We start from the raw sequence: 21,342 nt of genomic DNA on the forward strand, positions 1-21,342 counted from the left end.
TAGGCTCTGAAAAATTAAGTTCTGAGTACAATCTGCTAAATAAATTACCATGGTATAATTATTTCCACAAAGAGAGGAATAAACAGTTATGTAAAATAAGTGTCTGCAATTATTGAACAGAACAAGGTGGCGATTCTATTTAAATCTCAACTGCTTTTGTAACATTGTTGCACCAAGCTGTATTAGTAATCAATGAGCAAGATAGGAAGCATTAATCAGAAATAAAAAGTTGGAAACATACAGGTCAGTCAGTATCTGCCAAGAAAAGGAGTTCTGATGAAAGGTTACACACCCGAAATGTCATAACCTGTCTTTTCTCTTTAACGTTGCTGACTGACTTGCTGTGTGTTTTCAGCATATCTCTTATTTTGCTATATCTCAGAGACTTGATCTGAATTCAATCTTTGGCTTGCATTTACAGCCAGACTTCATATGTCCTGCAAAATTGCTGATCCAGTACAGCATTGCTCATGAGTTGAGGTGTTGGTCTAACTACACAGCAAATGAAGCTCCTCACCTCTCAGGCCCGAAGGCAGCACAGAGAAGAGAGCACGGGCTAATTTTCCGAGTCTCATGGAAGAGCCATCATTAACTAAGGCTCTCCAGGCTTGGAAAGTGACACTTAAAATAGGATTTAATCCAGTTATAAGATACTTAACGGAAACAATACATCTTGTACGTCAGGGGAGCAAAACAAGATGATCAGATTGCGAAGGGAAAATTTAGGGCAGATGTGGAGAGGTATTTCTTTACAAAGTTTGTGATCAAACAGCAGTGGCAGATTGTCAAAAAGAGTGTTTGAAACCAAGACATTGAACAAATTTAATGCAGATGTTGCAATGGGAAGACAGTAGGGTTTAACACTCTGGATAATGAGATCAAATGAGCAAAAGTGTACTTTTCAAACAAATCTATCCTGAAAAATCAAACTATGAGGATTCTTTTGAGGATTTGCAGAGGCCAGACTGCCCAGTTACTCAGGTCAGGAAATGTTTGGGTGGAGGGAACAACGAAACCATAAGATTAAGCACACAGGGAGAGGATTATATAGTGGCTCAGATACTGGTCATTTCACTTTTGGAACCGGAGTTTGAGTCCAGTGAGACTTGAGGGATCAAAAATCGATGCTGCTGGTTTCAAGGGCCTATACACAAGATCAGTCTGGGCAGTCTTCACTGCTGTTCTTAATGAGCATTCATTCGCTGCAAAACATTTCTCCCTATTCAGCGCCAACTGTGAACCAATTTTACTCAAAACATTTAAGAAGTATTTAGATGAGCACTTGAAATGCGATACAGGGCTACGGGCCAAGTGCTGGAAAATGGAATTAGAATAGATAGGTGCTTGATGGCCGGCACAGACATGAAAGGCCGAAGAGTCTGTTTCTGTGCTGTATAACTCTATAACTCTAAGAGATGATGACTGGTGTGGGAAATAGTGGAAAAAACAAGTCACGTTGGGAATGCTCATCACAAGTGGGAGATAAGTGGGTGAAAGGGGAAAGGTTTAGGGGGAACGTTAGGGGGAACTTCTTCACTCAGAGAGTGGTGAGAGTGTGGAACGAGCTACCATCTGACGTGGTAAATGCGGGCTCACTCTTAAGTTTTAAGAATAAATTAGATAGATACATGGATGGGAGAGGTCTGGAGGGCTATGGACTGGGTGCAGGTCAATGGGACTAGCGGAATAATATTTCGGCACAGACTAGAAGGGCCGAATGGCCTGTTTTCTGTGCTGTAGTGTTCTATGGTTCTATAAGGCATTTGGGCTGGGATACAGCACAGCAGATCTGTTCTGAAACACCTGATCCAAGATAACTCCACGTTGACATTACAGGTCAAAAGTCGCACATTGAAAACATCCACAAAAATGTACATTTTTTAAATGTTTTAAATTTGCCCACACAAACTGCAACTAAATACATTAAATTACCTGCAAGACTTTATGAGCTTGGTCCATCAGTTTTCTCTTGTACTGAGCTATCTTTGCTACAGTTGTGGCTTGGTTCTTCTGCAATTCATTTACATCTTCAGATATAATCTGTTTGGGGTTGGAGAAAACACACCAGATGACTGCTTACCTGAATTTATAAATACGTTAAAGAAAGACGTGTCACAGCTACGAAACTCAGGCCCAGGTTTTCACTATGAAGGAAGGGATTTCCATCGTGGTGAAAATCCCGGAAATGGCCGAATGCCCCCGAACGCAGCATTTCCTATTTTCGAAGGGGCAGAATTGGAGTCAGGCCAGGGTTCGTGCATGCGCCATTCACAGAGGCAAGTTGGCCATCTAAATCACCAGCTGCCTCCACTGAAGTGGGATTCTGGTAGGCCAGGAGTGTGAAACCCAGAGTGTGCGGATTAGACCAGGTAAGAGCTGGTCTGAACTTGGTGGATTCGTTTGGATGGCCAGGGTACCCCTTTGGATGTGGTTCCAGGACACCTTTGGGAAAGGTGAGGCACCCTTCCAGTTGTTAAAAATAAACACAATTATGCGTAAAAAATGCACGGACTCATTGGAACTGCTAAGCTGTCAAAGGATACCAAGTGAGTTGGCGTGGAGGGGGTAAGGGTAGCGAGTGTGAGGCATGGATTGGCATCGGGCTATGAGGTGAGTGTGGGGGCATGATGGTTTGAGGACCATGGGGGTGGGTGGGGCCATGAGGTGGCATAGGATGCCATGGATGGGGCATGGGGAGTATGTGGGGGTTGAAGGGCGAGGGCTTTTTTTTTGTTTTTAAGTTATTAAAAAAAATATAAAGTGCTGGAGCAGAGGCAGGCCTTCCGCCCAGCCCGCCTCCCGCCCGGCCCGCCTCCCACCCGGCCCGCCTCTCGCCCAGCCCAGTCCGCCTCCCGCCCAGCCCAGCCCAGCCCGCCTCCCGCCCAGCCCAGCCCGCCTCCCGCCCAGCCCAGCCCGCCTCCCGCCCAGCCCAGCCCGACTCCCGCCCAGCCCACCTCTCGCCCAGCCCAGCCCGACTCTCGCCCAGCCCAGCCTGCCCCGTCCTGGCCCAGCCCGCCCGCCCCGTCCCGGCCCAGCCCGCCCGTCCCGTCCCGTCCCGGCCCAGCCTCCCGCCCGTCCCGGCCCAGCCTCCCGCCCGTCCCGGCCCAGCCTCCCGCCCGTCCCGGCCCAGCCTCCCGCCCGTCCCGGCCCAGCCTCCCGCCCGGCCCGGCCCAGCCTCCCGCCCGGCCCGGCCCAGCCTCCCCACCTCGTTCCGGGAGTTGGGAAGCCCGACTTGTAACCCAGCCCAGCCACCCTCCAAAACAAAAGGTCTCAAGTGCGGGTGGCAATTTTTAAAGGTCAGGTTCACGGAGCCGGGAATTCTCCCGACCCGGAAGCTAAAATCTGGGCTTCAATTTTTACAATGGTCGTATTTGAGTGATGGCATGAAAAGAAACTGAGGTATTGCAGGGCAGGGGCTAATCTATCCGCTTCTCAAACTGTCTGTTGAAAGATGTACGTGTAGTTCCAGTTTTGTTTTTCTATAAGTAGATGAATGTGTAAGAAATTTGAGAACACCTGTCACATCTTGCAAATCACGAAAGAGCAATCATAAAATACACAGAAGGGAAAAGCAAGCACTATTATTTTCCGATGTTTTCTCTCCAAGAAGCCAAACAGCTGCTCATGTAAAGAAATTAAAATCTATTTGACTTATAGGCCTATTTCAACCATTTCCTACAGGGAGTGACAGAGCAAAGTTTGTATAGGCACAGGTCAGGTTAGCAACTATTACAAACGTGCTCCAGAAGCCACACTATGTATGAGCAGCTCCACAGGGCATCAGTAAGTATAAAATAAAATCAGCACAAGGTTTGCATTGGAATAGAATATTACACATAATTGCTATGCTTTTCTGATCTCCTCAGGAAACATGCTTCCTGCAGCTAAAAATAGCTTATTGGCTCTCAGAACTTAGCTGTTGCTGCTGGAGTCAATAGTTGGAAGCTGCAAAATAGCAGGGCCTACGTTAACTCTCCAGATGGTTGCCCCCTACTCCCAGTAAGGAGGCAGCAGAGCTCCGCTTGTTAAGTCCCTACAACGACACAGGAGAACTGAACCTGCACCTGGCCATTGCATGATGCCATTGTAATAGTGTCCAGGAGTTCTGTTAATACATCACATAAATAGAGGGAGATGGTGTCATAATGGTTATGTATCTAGACTGGCAATGCAGAGGCCCAGACATGGATTCAAATCCTGCCATGGCAGCTGGTAGAATTAATTCAATTAATAAAAAAACCTCGAATTGAAATCCAGTCTCAGTAATGGCGACCATGAAACTATCATTGATTGTCATAAAAACCCATCTGGCTCACTACTGTCCTTCAGGGAAGGAAATCTGTCATCCTTACCCAGTCTAGCCAACAAGTGACTCCAGGCCCATAGCAATGTGGTTAACTTTGAACTACCCTCTGAAATGGCCTATGAAGCTACTCAGTTCAAGGGCAATAAGGAATGGGCAACAAATGCTGGCCTTGTCAGCAACTCCCGCATCCCACAAAAGAATAAAAAATAGGTATTAGCTCCTCCTAGACTGCACAACCTACCTGACCCCCATCCCTCTGTATAATAAGAGCAAAATACTGCAAATGCTGGAAATCTGAAATAAAAACAGAAAATGCTGGAAAAACTCAGCAGATCTGACAGCATCTGTGGAGAGAGAAACAGAGTTAACGTTTTAAGTCTATATGACTCTTCTTTAGCTCTGAAGAAGAGCCATACGGACTCAAAACGTTAACTATGTTTCTCTCTCCACAGATGCTGCCACACCTGAGTTTTTCCAGCATTTTCTGTTTTTATCTCCCATCCCTCAATCTTACTTTTGGCCTTGTTCCCTCTGGCCCCAGCCACATAGAAGAGTTTTTTCTATGTTACAAGTTTTTGAACAGAAAAGTATTATTTGTTGAGGATATAAATCAGATTTTCATTCTAGCCTCCTTGAAACCACAAATCATCTGTGCCTTAGAGGGGTAGGTAAGCAGCCGACTGACATACCCATATCACACTGAGCTAGCTGTGAGAAACCTAGGCCGGATTTTCCGTGCCTACTGGCGTCGGGTGTGTTTGGTGGTGTGAGCAGACAACATGGCGAGAAGGCCAAAAATCAGTTTCACAACATCATGAAACCAGTTTGTGATTTTCCGTTCAGCCTGTCAATGGCGGAGAACATCGGGAACCTCATTGTAATACATCAGCATGTCATTATAAGGCCAGCCCGCCGGAGTCATCCCCCCCACCCCACCGGATCATCCGCACACATTGGCGGGAAAACATGGCAATGTGTTTCACGACAGCATATGTTGGCAGGCTGCACTTCGCTCGGGACTTCGAGGTTTGTTTGCCTTCCTTGCTTTGGTCAGCACTCACAGTCATCAGCGCCAGGCTTCACAGATAGCACCACATCACTTTTAGGGGGGGCTCACGGGCAGGTCCCTACCTACCAGATTAGCCATATGTGGGTGGCTTTTCAGTGGCTGCAGGGCAAGGTCTTGCTTGGGAAAGGGGAAGAAGTGGCCTCAGGCAAGGTAAGAGGCTACAGGGCGAGGTCTGTACTGGGGAAGGAGGGTAACCAAGGGTGGGTATGGGGAGGGCACATGTTGATCTGTGCAAGTGGCCTCAAGAAGGTGAGTGCTGGGGAGGCGTCTCAAGAGGAGATGAGGCCAGATGGAGATGTGAGGGTACGTGTGTGAGAATGGGCGGTAACGTCCCTTGAGCTCGCAGTGAGTGAGATGCCAGCGCATGTGTGATGGGCTTGAGTGTGTGAGTTTAGAGTGATAGATGGTTGCCATATCCTGGCTGCACGGATAAGATCATTCATCTTCTATCTGCATTAGACCTCTTGTGTGCAGCACTGGCACTGACCACTGCTGCCTTCGTCTACCAAGCTGGAGTGGTAATGTTGCTGCCCATCCTGCAGCCACAGCGGGGGTAGAGGACATCACGGCGGGCCTATACAGTGTCCAAAAGGCGCTCAAGGGCTGCAGTCTTATTGCCTTTCGAGGCCATGTCTTCTTTGCTGCAGTCCAGTGTTGGAAGCACTGAGCGCGGCTGCGCTTTAAATGCGGTGCCTGGCGTGATGAAGCAACGAGGTGACAGCGTGGCAGGCGAATCTGAGCCCACCTGCCATCGAAATGGCATGTATCCTGGGGATTCATAATTAATGTGGCAGGTTTGGGTCAATCAGTGGGGAAAAGCCTCCATTGCGGCTGCTGAGTAAAACGTTGTTTTTCCCGCCTGCTACCGCACTTAGTGCAAATCTGGGATGATTTCGCACATAACAGCGACCAGGGCGCTATTCTCTGATTTACTTTAATTTGCTGGCAGGCAACTGAGATCAGCAAGGAGCAGATTTAAATAGCATTTCCCACTTTGCAATGCCACCAAGTGGTGCCTCAATGAGCTGCACCTCTCCACTGTCAATAAAAAAACTCACTCGTATAAAGAAGTTAATTTGAGATAACCTGAATTACTTATACTTTTCTGTTTCCAAACATGTTCAATGAGAGAATGTTCATGGTACAGTGATACAGAATTTCTTCATCATTATCACTGTGTCAAGAAGAGCTTTGTGACAGAAATAATGGATTCTCAAATTTACTCTGGCCCAAGTCACTTTCCAAAACACTATTGCTCAACTTGCACCATAATCAAATCAGAGAAGAGTTTTGCAACAACCGAAAGCTAAGATTAAGTAAATAGAACTGATACAATGGCCTAAAGATATCTTCTCATGCAGGAATCCCAACTCACATCCAGTCTGCTTTGATGCTGTTTTGTCATCTGTTCCTGGAACTTAAGCCTCCTCAGCAATTCCTTAAAACCAACCATGGGCACTGGTATCAGCCTTTGAAGGGAGGGGTCGGGGGAGAGAGAGAGAGAGAAAGTGGCAGAAGTGTTAGTAATCAAGATGCATACATAGTGAATGAAAATATTGTGGAGAATCATGTTATCATCATCCATGCAGCTGAAGTTTGTAAGATGATCTGGAGATGTATGATACCAACTGTTCAGGGACAAGCGCAGTCCTGGAAAGCAAACTCGCCCTACTCAGAAGCAATATGGGAAAAGTTTACTTTGTGTAAATAAAGTTAATAGCCTATATGATTGGGTATTATTCATATTCTCTTTGTATGTTTTCTCTACAGGTAGATTTATTTTCAAACAAGAATTATAGTTCTCTTATGGAACAAGATATTTGATCAAATTTTAAGAGGTTGTGGAAATAGCAAAGGACACATCTTATAAATGCTCCTTAGAACTGATTCTTGATTTGTATTATGTACATGTATGCAATAAAACATGTACACATACAAGGCCAAAGGATAATGTTAAATGTGTTAATATTCGTGATGCCTAACCTGTTGTTTCTGGGTCCTTTGTAATATATTACACTAATTGTAGTTGGGTATAATACCTCATGTGATAAATGTTGCTATAACAAAGGCTTAGATGCATTAATGTCAGAGATGACATTTCTTTTAGAAGAGGAAGGTGTGAGGACCCCACCCCCCCAAGGAATCACCACCCCTCTCCCCCATTTAACCACTGTGCTGAAATTCCCAGTAGATCAGACATAGAAGATATTAACCAATGGTTAGACTTGATTTATAGATATTGCTTAAAAAGAAAAAAGTCAGTTGTTATTTTGCCAAATGTGGATATTCACAGAAATGTGCTTGTTTTTGAAGTTGTATAGTTTGTGTACCTGTAAATAATTCATTACACTGCTTCAACTTTAAATATTTTTTAATGTATTCATGTTATGAGCATGCCCAGTGCATGATGATGTCTTTAAACATGTGACCTGGCCATCATGGTGTCGGTCACTCTTTACAAGTTCCTCAGGCCTTGGTGATGAGGATCAGATTAAAGTGCAAAAATATTTGCATCAAACAGCAGTAAAGTCCGTGATGAACAAAATAATCTGGTTGCCAGTGAGTTAGCTGCGAGGATGGCAAAGAGTTTGGCTGCATTATGTGAGGCCTGGGCTGGACTGGATTGGACTGGACTGGACCCTCAGTAAATGCAAGGATGCTGCAAGGTCCTATTGCCCATCTGATTCAACTACCTAGTACACTGGCTTTGACAAATACAACACATCAGCCCCATCATCTCATCCCCTTGGGGGTGGGTGCAAAATTGATAATCTTTTCGAAAAATTTTCAGTTTTTTATAAAATAAACCCACATAGGAGCTCCCTCTAGTTTTCTGCACAATATTAAAATGCACCAAAATTAAAATTTGGTGAAATAAAAGCAAAATACTGTGGATGCTAGAGATCTGAAATAAAAACAAACTACTGGAAAAACTCAGCCAGTCTGGCAGCATCAGTGGAGGGAGGCATAGACGAAACATTTCGAATTCAATATGACTTCTTTGGAAGAGTTTCAAAGAACAGTCATATTGGACTCGAAACAACTCCGTGTATCTCTCCACAGATGCTGCCAGACCTGCTGAGTCTTTCTAGCACTTTGTTTTTATCCAAAATATAGTGAAGTGAGAAAAAAAAATCAAATATTGTGTTATAAAATGCTTACTGTAAGACTTAAAATTGTGAAAACTAAAAAAAAAACTTGGATGGATATACACACTAATAAATTATATTGAATCAAAGTATACCGTGGAATAAAAATCATTTAAACATTGACTGAATGAATATTTCTCAAAAATGTGAGAGCTATTTAGTTCAAATGTTTTGGTGACAAAATAGTGGTGGTGACCTGCCCAAGGGCAGGTCAATTTTCCACACCTCACGGTCTTGCACTCTCCTTTTCAGTTGCGAGGTCAGAGCTCCCATTTTCAAGTTCATTGAGCAATGAGCCATATGACTAGGGGAAAGACTACATGAGGTGGTTTCCCGTTGCTTTCCTCATATGTGCTTGAAGGAAATGAGTCCTCTTTCCCTGAAGGAGCCTCCTCTGCCTGTAAGCAGCTGCTGCCCCTCGAGGTTCTGGCTCTTCTGCCAACACCCACCAAACATTTGCTGGTTCTGCTGTTGGCCATGGCTGGGGCAACTTGAAAAAGGGTAGAAGTGACTCCCTCCACCCACCATGATCTCAAATGGCCCTACCACCCTAGGGCTGTCATAGGACAGAATATGCTTTACATTTAAGGAATAACTAAGAGGGAAAAAAATGCCAAATTTGTTTGTAATTATAGTGTATTTGAAACATTAAAAAACTCAAATAAAATTAATATCTCCCCTTTAACTAAGCCAAAATGTCCAATGACACAGTTCATTAAATAAGCTTGGGAGTTACCCGAAATTTCATCAAAATTAAGAAGAACTTGTAGATCAACCATAATGGGTCCAGTGGTCGTTTATTCTCACCACAAACCATTTTGACTACTTTAGAGCTATTAAATAATGAACACAGGGTCACCCTGTCCCTGACAGCATTTAATGTGTTATTGTCAAAAAAACTGAGGTCTTGAAATTATACTGTAAAAGATTCATGAAAGGCTGCTTAATTCATTCATCTCAAATCCCTCCCTGCCCTTATAAAACTATTATTTTGTACACCGGTTACCTCCATTGCGAAAGCAAAGAAACTTCAGATGAACAAATTCAATGTTTGCACACAACACAAACTTTATACAAATCACGTGAACATAGACGCAAAAAATGTAAACAAAAGCAAAAACCATTGTGTTTGAACAGTTTCCGCCAGTCATGCAATGGGTTTGTAGCAAGAAAGAGATGGAGAAACCTACTTTTCAGGATCAGGATTGTCAACTTTAGCCTGCTCCCAAATTATTGGATCAACACCTGTAACGGAAAATGGCAACAGTAATTGTAACATTCACTCCTAGAATTTCTTCAAGATTACCATTTTGTTAGAACAGATAAGTGAGCAATAGTATTGTATTTCTGCAACATCATGCTGTGGAAGGCTGCTGTGGGAGGCAAGGGGGGAGATTGCAGAAGCCCTGACATTAATTTTCAAATCCTCTCTGGCCACAGGAGAGATGCCAGAGGACTGGAGGCCAGCTAATGTGGTACCATTATTCAAGAAGGGTGGTAAGGATAAACCAGGAAACCATAGGCCAGTGAGTCTAACATCAGTGGTAGGGAAACTTTTGGAAAAAATTCTGATGGACAGAACTAATCTCCACTTGGAGAGGCAAGGATTAATCAAGGATAGTCAGCATGGCCTTTTCAGGGGAAGAGCATGCCTAACAAATTTGTATTTTTTGAGGAGGTGACTAGGAGTGTAGATGAGGGTAGTGCAGTTGATGTAGTCTACATGGACTTCAGTAAGGCTTTTGACAAGGTCTCACATGGGAGACTGGTCAAGAAGGGATCCATGGGATCCAAGGCAATTTGGCAAATTGGATCCAAAATTGGCTTAGTGGCAGAAGGCAGAGGGTGATGGTCAAGGTTGTTTTTGTGACTGGAAAATTGAAAATTGGTGACTGGAAGCCTGTGTCCAGTGGCGTACTGCAGGGTTCGGTGCTGGGCCCCTTGCTGTTTGTAGCATACATTAATGATCTAGACATGAATGTAGGAGGTATGATCAGTAAGTTCTGCAGATGACACGAAAATTGGTGGTGTGGTAAATAGCGAGGAAGAAAGCCTTAGACTGCAGGACAATATAGACGGGCCACTTAGATGGACAGAACAGTGGCAAATGGAATTTAATCCTGAAAAGTATGAAGTGATGCATTTTGGGAGGACTAACAAGGCAAGGGAGTACACAATGAATGGTAAGACCGTAGGAAGTACAGAGGATCAGAGGGACCTTGGTGTGCATGTCCATAGATCCTTGAAGGCAGCAGCACAGGTAGATAAAGTGGTTAAGATGGCAGGTGGGATACTTGCCTTTATTAGTCGAGGCATTGAATACAAGAGCAGGGAGGTTATGATGGAGCTGTATAAAGTGTTAATTAGGTCACATCTGGAGTACTGTGTGCAGTTCTGGTCGCCACACTATAGGAAGGATGTGATTGCACTAGAGAGGGTGCAGAGGAGATTCACCAGGATGTTGCCTGGGCTGGAGCATTTCAGCTATGAAGAGAGACTAGATAGGCTGTGGTTGTTTTCCTTAGAGCAGAGAAGGCTGAGAGGGGACCTGGTTGAGGTGTACAAAATTATGAGGGGCATAGATAGGAAGAAACTTTCCCCCTTAGTGGAGAGGTTAATAACCTCAATAATAGATTTAAGGTAAGGGGCAGGAGGTTTAGAGGGGATTTGAGGAAAAATTTTTTCACCCAGGAGAGTGGGGGGGCATCTGGAACTCACAGCCTGAAAGGATGGTAGAGACAGGAACCCTCACAACATTTAAGCAGTATTTAGATGAACACTTGAAACACCATAGCATATAGAGCTACGGGCCAAGTGCTGGAAAATGGGATTAGAGTAGATAGAGGCTTGATGATTGGCATGGACATGATGGGCCGAAGGGCCTCTTTCAATGCTGTAAAACTCTATGACTCTATCATATTACTGTGACTCACTTAACTTCATTCAAATCAACATTCCATCAGCTTTCAATTGCAGCCCAGAGAGTAATATTGTTGAAAGTTTGTTTATTTAAAAAATAAATGAGAAAAGAGAAGTAAAAAAAAACATACCCTTTATAACATGGAAGTAAAGCTGAGGATGAAAGATCATAGAACTTTCATCAGCCACATTTTCTAGTAACATTGAAGTTTGCAGCATCGAATTTTGTAAATTAAACTTTACTTTTGCCTCAGACATTTCCATGGCTGGCACTAATGCTGCTCCTTAATCAAAACGCCAAGGTATACCCACGTGGTCCAAGAAGGTGCAGACATCCTTTGTAAATCTCAGCTTTCCCTTCATTCACAATCCATTCCAGGGCTTGAGCACAAAAATCAAAGCTGACACTCCAGTGCTGCACTGAGGGAGTGCTGCACTGTCAGAGGTGCTGTTTTTCAGAGGTACATTAAACCGAGGCCCCACTTGCCTGCTTGGGTGGAAGTAAAAGATCCCATGGCACTATTTCGAAGAAGAGCAGGGGAGTTATCCCTGGTGACCTGACCAATATTTATCCCTCAATCAGCATCACAAAACATGAATTGTTTGGTCAGTATCACATTGCTGTTTGTGGGAGGTTGCTGAGTGCAAATTGGCTACTGCGTTTCCTACAACAGCAACGACACTTCAAAAAGTACTTCATTGGCTATAAAGTGCTTTGAGACACCCGATGGTCATGAAAAGTGCTATAAAAATGCAAGTTTTTCTTTCAGTTATCAAGATGAGATTGACAGGAATTGTCCTCTGGGGCAATCCAAGTCTGTCAGACAGTTCACACCATAACTTCATCTTGTCTACTGTAGTTCTCGAGTCCAGTATTCTAGTGCACAAGCTACTGGGACACCTTATCTATTCATTTCTATATATAGGTAATTATATTATGTAACACAGACGTTTCACTACATACCAGCAGGAGGGTTCTGCAGCAGTTGTTTCATCTGGGCCGGAGAAAGTTCTGTCCTGGGCAGGGCAACAATCACCCCTAACTGCATCAGATGATTCTTCACATTAACTTGTTCCAGTGAACTGTAGAGGTTTGTCGCTGAAACTCTTCTGGAATTCCCATTTGGAAAACGTTCAACAACATAGATCACCATTTCTGTTCTGAAAATAAAAATAGATTGTCTTTACATCTCTGTGATCATACGATATGCCTTCACTTACAATCATCGCTTGGATCAACTGATCAGTTAACCAAACCATGGGCACCTTTTGCATGTCTTGTGTGGACATTTCCCAGAAAATTGCAAATCAATAAGAATCTCAATTCTCTTCATCTATAATTAGCAAGACATCAGAATTGAAAGTACTTGGAAGGTTACTGCTAATATTTAAATTTTTAAGCATCAATAGGATGTTACCTTTGGGAAGCTTCAGATTAATTATATTGTGGTTATTTAAAATATCTGAGAGAGAAAGGGAAGAAACATTTTTGATATTTAGGCCCACCTTGGTCATACATATAAATGTATTGTTTAGCACTCAATGTGCTTTTTCAAAAGCCTGAAGAAGCTCACACAGACCAAAGAATTATAATAGCTTCTTGATCACATTAATATATATTTCCTTTGTTTACCGTCAATGAAACTCAACCCTCAAGTTCTACTGACACTTTAGTTACAGCACACCTATCATCTCTTAATGTATAAAGAGGCAGGAGAATGGGTAGCAGTGTGTACTACACTATCTTCCTTCTTCTGTTAGTTTGAATCCAGCCTAGACTGGTGGGAAGAAGTCTTCTTTCTCAAGGCTGTAAGGGACATTATTTGAAACAAGTCCTATGTCAAATGAGTTCATATAACTTCAAATGAATTCCTAATAGGTACAGATATTCAAGCAAAACAGTACAATACCACCAATCTTAATGAATGCAGCTACAAGGAATGTTAATATGGAGAACAGGGGAAATAAATTACACTGATGTAAAAAGCGAGGATGCTTCTAAAATAATGTGCAAGGGCAATTAAAGGTCATTGACCTGAAACTTTAATTTTGTTTCTCTCTCCACAGATGCTGCCTGACCTGTTCAGTGTAGAATTTTGGTTGTTAGTAGAAACTGTCGGGAGCACAACAGAGGGACTATGGCCCTGCCTCTAGCTGTGCTACAATCGGCCAGGGCAGTTCAATGCTGAAAACAATGAGAAATGTATTTTCTGTGTGAAGATGGGTGTTATCTTTTTTAATATTTTTTGGAATATGATGGTATTCTGTAAAGAAAGCTGTGTGGGTGTCCATGACTAACTAAACTGGAGAAGGTTAGTAAAGACAGCTTGTCTGTGGGATCTGAGAGATGAAAGGTAAAAGCGCTAGGTGTATGCATTTGCAATGAGAGGCTCTGGTGGAGTGGATTTACAAGTAAATAGTTAGGGTTTAAAATTTGCATTATAAGTAGGGATTTGACTTTTCAGCTGTTAAATTTCAATGGGTAATTTAGAAGTGACAAGAGACTTTTACAACTTACAAAGGTTTCATAAGTAAACAAGGGAAGGTTATTAAATTTTATTTGACCCGAAAGCAGAGGCAATTGAAAGATATGAAAGATTTTTATATTTTGGAAAGGTTGAGTTCAAAGAGGTGCTGAAGACAATGGAGTCCAAGGTGAAAGGGGAAAAAAAAGATATTTACGGAAAGATGTTTAGTTGAGTTGTGTTGTCTGTGTGGCGGAGATGGCCTGAGATCAGCTCTGTGCTGAGTAAAGCTGAGAGTTTGACGCAACCATCCAGTTTCAAGCCAGAGAAGTCTTTGTTTTCTGAGTGCAGTCTGTTTCTGAAATTTCTTGGATTTCCACAGCAGAATGGAAGACAGTGAGAAGTCATGTGGTATACCTTTACTAAAGTAACAGCAGTTTTTGCCTTGGGTAATATTACTGGACTTTTATGGCTAAAAATCTATAAGGGAACTGCTGCCAAGTAGTTTACATGTGTGTTCTGATCAAGTGAGTTTTTTTTTGGGGGGGAATGTTTTGTAAGACAATTTCAATTGTGTAATTTTAATCTGTGTGCTTAAGCTTTTTTTTTAAAACTTCTTGTAAATAAATGTTTTAATTTTAAAATCCTAAACGTGTTACCAGGGTTACATGCTTCAGTAGCTTTCGCCTCATTTTCAAAATACAAAAAAATAGATTATGATCAGTAAAACAAGCTTCCCTCTGGGATTTGGCTTGCTCAGCAAATAACATTGGCTGCCGTCGTAACACCTGCTATTACCAACTTCCCTTCAGCTTATGCAAAGAGTAATGTAAAATTAACTAACTGGCATACAGTGCACTTACTGATCATCTGGAAGTGCTCGGATTCCTTCAACATTCACCATGATTTGCTGCAACCCTCCAAGAATTTTGTGCAATGATTCCACAATCAGCTGCTGCTGGTTTCGAATGTCTGCCTCTTTTTTGTTAAAAGCCAAAGCTACCAGACCATCCTCATCCTTATTACTGGGTATGCAGCTGAAACCAACAGTCTATGGCAAGATGCAAAACAATGGGAGTTTTAAGGTTAATTACATTCATATGTCTTCAAGATTTGATTCTTGGACTGTACAGAAACCTAACAAGACTGCAACAATATAAATGCCTGACAACATCGACCACGTACAAGTTCTAAATGTCAAAATGGTAGCCAGCATCATTATCCTGCAGCACAGTTCACAAGATTATTTATTTCAGTAGCGCACTGCTACCTATGTCATAAGTTATAACAATGAACTTCCAGGTCCAGTTTGAGCTCTGAATGTGGTGCCATCTTTGATGGAACAATGCAATCTGGCTACTCCAATAATAAGAAGTTGAAGTATAGTGGTCAGTTTGCAGATTAGACCGAAAACTCAGCTGCTTATGAACCCTGGTTTTGAAGCCAATCAGAAACTGAAATAAAAATGGTGTGGAGTTTGATATAGAATGGTAACATGGAGTAGTTACGACAAAGAAAATTTAAACTTTCAAAAAAAAAAGTATAACAAGTACTACATTAAGTATTTAACATTAAGCATTCAAGTACTTCAGCACACTGTTGGAAGATTAAAAACTATTGTTTTTAATTGGGATTAACTATCCCAATTGCTTTGGGATTTTGCACAGATAAGCGGTAATTAAAGCATTTCATTATCTCTACAAGGGAAAATGTGAGGATCAGGGCTATTCAGGTTGGTAGCAGCCACACTCATTTGCTGTGTCAACAGTGCCCATCATTACTGCACACGCAAGTAGTACTGCCAGATGTAAACCATTAACTCAACAGCGAGAGAGCACATAGCCTCCGAATCCCAATATGTCAGTGTTTCACATAACAGGTTGTTACCAATTTTAGGAGTGCTGACAGAATCAAAACATGATATAGAATAAACTTGTACCATTGTACCCAAGGTCACCTCTGCAATGACCAACACAAAAATTATGAAAATCCTCCTTAGTCTGTTTGTTTCCTTGCCCGCTGTGCACCCCACCTCTCCTCACACTCAAATAATGTAAACATTTAAATGTAAAATACTTTCTCTTCATCTATTGCACAAAATCCTTTTATTGATCAAGGTACATATCTTTTGAAGACATCATGAGGTTTTCTTTAAGGTTGGGATTGCGACAAATCCATGCGTATGCTGTGTGCACCAGGAGAATGTGAAACTTTTCACAGAATCTTTTCAGTGCAGAAGGAGGCCATTCGGCCAATCAAGTCTGCACTGACTCTCTGAGAAAGCATTCCACCTCGTCCTACTCTCCTGCCTTATCCTCATAACCTTGCACGTTTTCTCTCTCCAGGTAACAATCCAATTCCCTTTTGAATACCTCAATCGAACCTGCCCCCACCACCCTATCAGGAAGTTCGTTCCAGACTCCAACCACCGTCTGGGTGAAAAATCTTTTCCTCACATCACATTTACTCTTTTTGCCTATTATTTTGAATGTGCCCTCTAGTTCTAGATGCTCTCGAGTGTGAACAGTTTCTCATTATTTACCCTGTCAATACCCCTCAGGGTCTTGAATACCTCTATTAAGTCTCCTCTCAGCCTTCTTTTCTCCAAGGAAAAGAGTCCCAACCTCTCCAATCTATCCTTATAGCTACAGTTCTTTATCCCCAGAATCATTCTTGTGAATCTCCTCTGAACTCTCTCCAATGCCTTCACATCCTTCCTCAAGTATGGCACCCAGAACTGGACACAGTACTCCCGCTGAGGCCTAACTAGAGTCTTATACTATGGAGGACCTTTTCCCCACTTATCCTCACATCCCATGTTATCTTGCACTTTACAAATATTTGAAGTTACTTTTTTTTTTAAAAAATTCACCTTAAACCGACAGAAAGGGTTTTCTTGAGTGAACTCGACGGGAGCCAAGTGATTGTGGAAGTAGCCTTTTCCAGTTCCCCAAAACGCCTGTAGCTGGTTCCACTTGGCCAATATAGCATCGCGCTCATCTCCCAGTAGAGTTGGTGCAGAAAGGGCACTTGCTGTGTTGATCAGCTGAGCTGACTGCGTCTGAGGCTGTAATGCCTGTCCAAAAAGCCCTCCAGCTATAAATGTACCATGGCAATATGATTATTTTTTTTGTCAATTGGGAAATTGTTCTAGTGACCAGAAGAATAGAGGGGGGGGGAAATTAAGTTATATTTTACTTACAATGAAAATCAACAAAATCATCTCTACAGTACATGCCTATGAATTTGCACAATACATAAAATACAAGTGTAACTTTCTCTCTTGCCATCAGTAACCTTGTAGGTAAATACAGAAAAGTATTTTAAGTCTATATAACATATCAATGCCATAACCCTCAAACAAAACTCCTGGTGGGTTCTGAAGATTTACTATTAACTGCTGAAAGCACATTTGAAGTTGATTTTAAAAACGTTACATCTTATTCCTTTTAAACTAAAATTTAGTTGGTGTATTTGCCTTCCTATGAACTTACTTTGCTGTTGCTGCTGAGTACCGAAGGCACCAAATCCTCCAAATGTGGAACCAGGTACTAAGCCGGTTGTTAGGCCTGTGGCAGTACCCGCGCCAAATCCACCACCAAAACCAAAGCCTTTATTCTGAGTATTCTGGAAAAGACCTGGAAAACAAAAAAAACCAAATGGAATTACAAAAGCTAAAAAATGCATCCCAGGCCTTCTTAGAGTTACCAAAATGTTACTGTAGTTCAGGTTAATCTAAAGGAAAAATGTTTTTTTTTAAATGTATAGTTTAAAAAAGAAACATCAAAAAAAGTTACAGATCTCATTACAATGTCTTACAAAGCAGCTACTAACATTTACTTAAAACAAAGCAAAAATCAAGTCAAGTTGTAAAAAAAAATGAAACTTGAGTTTACACAGCAGTTTAGCAAATTTTCAGGGGGCCCCAAAGCACATTCCAACCAACTGGATATTTCTGAAGAGCGGTCACTTGCTGTTATGCCAGACAAACAAGACAGCCGAATCTGTGCTCAGCAAGGTCTCTGCTGGCCTCAATTTAACACATCCGTTAAAAGATTGCACCTCTCACAATGCTTGGAATATGTGCTCAAATCTCTCGTCAGGAACAATTAAAATTTGCTATAATGATTTCCCATCTTTCTACTGATTTTAATTTTCTTCTTTAAACTACAGCTTCCGACTGCACTATGGAGGAAAGAGGCTTTGACTTGGGAGGAAATACTAAGCTCAAACAATTTAAGAACTGAGTTAATATTGAGACACAACCACAAAAATCCAACATAATTTTGACAACGTGGATTAGTTCAACACTCTTGCGCTGTTAGGATTAGTGAGTTATGAAGTCCATACCCTAGTGATTTCAGTAATGAGTGAGTAAATTATTTTCCCCCTCCTATTCATTTCTCTCCTTTTGAGGTGGTGAATTATTTTGTATTATAATATGGAATCTGTATGGGTAGAGCTGAGAAACACCAAGGGGCAAAAAACATTAGTGGTGGTTGTATATAGACTCCCAAACTGTAGTGATGATGTTCGGAATGGCATTAAACAGGAAATTAGAGACGCAACTAATAAAGGAACATCTGTAATTATGGGTGACTTTAATATGCATATAGATTGGGCAAATCAAATTAGTAACAATACCGTAGAGGAGGAATTCCTGGAGTGTATACAGGATGTTTTTCTGGACCAATACATTGAGGAACCAACGAGAGAACAGGCCATCCTCGACTGGGTATTGTGTAATGAGAAAGGAATAAATTGGCAATCTAGTAGTGTGAGGCCCTTTGGGGATGAGCAACCATAATATGATAGAATTCTTCATCAAGATGGAGAGTATCAGAAATGTTGGGGAACACAGGGTTTAGTGAGAGGGAGGAACTGAAAGAAATCAGTATTAGTAGGGAAATGGTGTTGGGGAAATTGATGAGATTGAAGGCCGATAAATCCCCAGGGCCTGATAATCTACATCCCGGATTACTTAAGGAAGTGGCCCTAGAAATAGTGGATGCATTGGTGGTCATCTTCCGAGATTCTATAGACTCTGTAACAGTTCCTACAGATTGGAGGGTAGCTAACGTAACCCCATTATTTAAAAAGGGATGCAGAGAGAAAACAGGGAATTATAGACCAGTCAGCCTGACGTCAGTAGTGGGGAAAATTCTAGAGTCCATTATAAAAGATTTAATAGCTGAGCACGTGGAAAACAGTGGCAGAATCGGACAGAGTCAGCATGGATTTATGAAACGGAAACCATGCTTGACAAATCTACTGGAATTTTTCAAGGGTGTAACTAGTAGAGTTGATGAGGGGGAGCCAGTGGATGTGGTTTATTTGGACTTTCAGAAGGCTTTCGACAAAGTCCCACATTAAAGATTGGCGTGTAAAATTAAAGTGTATGGGATTGGGGGCAGTGTATTGAGATGGATAGAAAACTGGTTGGCAGACAGGAAACAAAGAGTAGGAATAAACGAGTCTTTTTCCGAATGGCAGGCAGTGATTAGTGGGGTACCGCAGGGATCGGTGCTGGGACCCCAGTTATTCACAATATATATTAATGATTTAGATGAGGGAATTAAACATAATATCTCCAAATTTGCAGATGACAAAAAGCTGGGTGGGAGGGTGAGCTGTGAGGAGGATGCAGAGATGCTTCAGTGTGATTTGGACAAGCTGAGTGAGAGGGCAAATGCATGGCAGATGCAGTATAACATGGATAAATGTGAGGTTATCCAATTTGGTAGCAAAAACAGGAAGGCAGATTATTATCTGAATGGCTATAAATTGAGCGAGGGGAATGTGCAACGAGACCTGTGTGTCCTTGTATACCAGTCGCTGAAGGTAAGCATGCAGGGGCAGCAGGTGGTAAAGAAGGCAAATGGTATGTTGGCCTTCATAGCCAGAGGATTCGAGTACAGGATGTCTTGCTGCAATTGTACAGGGCCTTGGTGAGGCCACACCTGGAATATTGTGTGCAGTTTTGGTCTCCTTATCTTAGGAAGGATGTACTTGCTATAGAGGGAGTGCAGCGAAGGTTTACCCAACTGATTCCTGGGATGGCGGGACTGACATATGAGGAGAGATTGAGTCGATTAGGATTATATTCGCTGGAGTTCAGAAGAATGAGGGGGGATCTCATAGAAACCTCTAAAATTCTAACAGAATTAGACAGGGTAGATGCAGGAAGAATGTTCCCGATGTGGGGGAGTCCAGAATCAGGGATCACAGTCTGAGGATATGAGGTAGACCATTTAGGACTGAGACGAGGAGAAATTTCTTCACCCAGAGAGTGGTGAGCCTGTGGAAGTCGTTACCACAGAAAGTAGTTGAGACCAAAACATCGTATGCTTTCAAGGAGGAGTTAGATATAGCTCTTGGGGCGAAAGGGATCAAAGGGTATGGGGAGAAAATGGGAGCAGGCTATTGAGTTGGATGATCAGCCATGATCATAATGAATAGTGGAGCAGGCTCGAAGGGCCGAATGGCCTACTCCTGCTCCTAGTTTCTATGTTTCTAATTATATAAGTGGACTATGCCCTCTGGTACCTCACCCAATTCTCCGTGTGTTGGGCAGGACAAGAAATGCTGACAGTCTGTCTGACTACAAGGCACATGCAGTTCTAGGAGGAAATGAAAGGCAGCCAGTAACATTCCCCATTGCCAGCCTAGCAGCTATCATACTATCAAATGAGCAAACTAGGGGCTGAACCTGGGACATGTCTCAATGCCACACCAAGTAGCATATTTAGCTAAGAGTCACCTGGGGAGAATGCTGATTGAAGTAAAGACAGTTTAACCATGGGCAGAATTAGTTGCGGGAGATGGTGGTGTAGCAGTAATGTCACCAGGCTAGTAATCCAGAGGCCCAGGCTAATGCTCTGAGGACACGGGTTCAAAACCCACCATGACAGCTGGTGGGATTTAAACTCAATTAATAAAAAAATCTGAAAAGCTAGTCTCAGTAATGGTGACCATGAAACTATCACTGATTGTTGTAAAAACCCATCTGGTTCACTAATGTCCTTTGGGTAAGGAAATCTGTCGTCCTTACCTGACCTGGCCTACATGCGACTCCAGATCCACAGCAATGTGGCTGACTCTTAACTGCCTTCTGAAATAGCCTGCAAGCCACTCAGTTCAAGGGCAATTAGGGATGGACAACAAATGGATGCCATGACAGCGATGCCTACATTTCATGAAAAAAATAAATGGAAAAAAAAAATTATGCTTCCCCACTGGCAAGTTGTAGGGGGACATAAAATTCGCCAGGTGGCCTTCCCGCTGTCCTCTTGCCCGTACCCGACGTCCACAGTTTTACAGACAGGGGGGTTGGGTGGGGTGCAGGAACAAGGTCCAGGGCAGCCCACATGCCCTTGCCAAAATTGGGGCCATTAATGGCCTGATACAGTAAGGGAGTCCTTGAAGGAGGTGCCA

At 42.5% G+C, this 21,342-nt stretch overlaps 1 protein-coding gene across 8 annotated transcripts in view; it reads right to left on the reverse strand.

Moving 5' to 3' along the window:
• Positions 1-21,342, reverse strand: part of nup54 (nucleoporin 54) — a 79,125-nt gene that overhangs the window by 6,975 nt on the left and 50,808 nt on the right. For all 8 annotated transcript variants that reach the window (XM_078544139.1, XM_078544156.1, XM_078544164.1 and 5 more), the window contains 7 exons: positions 17,403-17,546; positions 16,781-17,004; positions 14,772-14,959; positions 12,408-12,604; positions 9,715-9,769; positions 6,751-6,844; positions 1,933-2,040 (listed from right to left, as the gene is read on the reverse strand). In XM_078544139.1, the coding sequence (XP_078400265.1) occupies positions 1,933-2,040; positions 6,751-6,844; positions 9,715-9,769; positions 12,408-12,604; positions 14,772-14,959; positions 16,781-17,004; positions 17,403-17,546 (1,010 nt within the window). The remainder of the gene's footprint in view (positions 1-1,932; positions 2,041-6,750; positions 6,845-9,714; positions 9,770-12,407; positions 12,605-14,771; positions 14,960-16,780; positions 17,005-17,402; positions 17,547-21,342) is intronic.

The sequence above is a fragment of the Cetorhinus maximus genome, chromosome 1 (assembly GCF_964194155.1).
Source record: "Cetorhinus maximus chromosome 1, sCetMax3.hap1.1, whole genome shotgun sequence".
Lineage (NCBI taxonomy): Eukaryota > Metazoa > Chordata > Chondrichthyes > Lamniformes > Cetorhinidae > Cetorhinus > Cetorhinus maximus.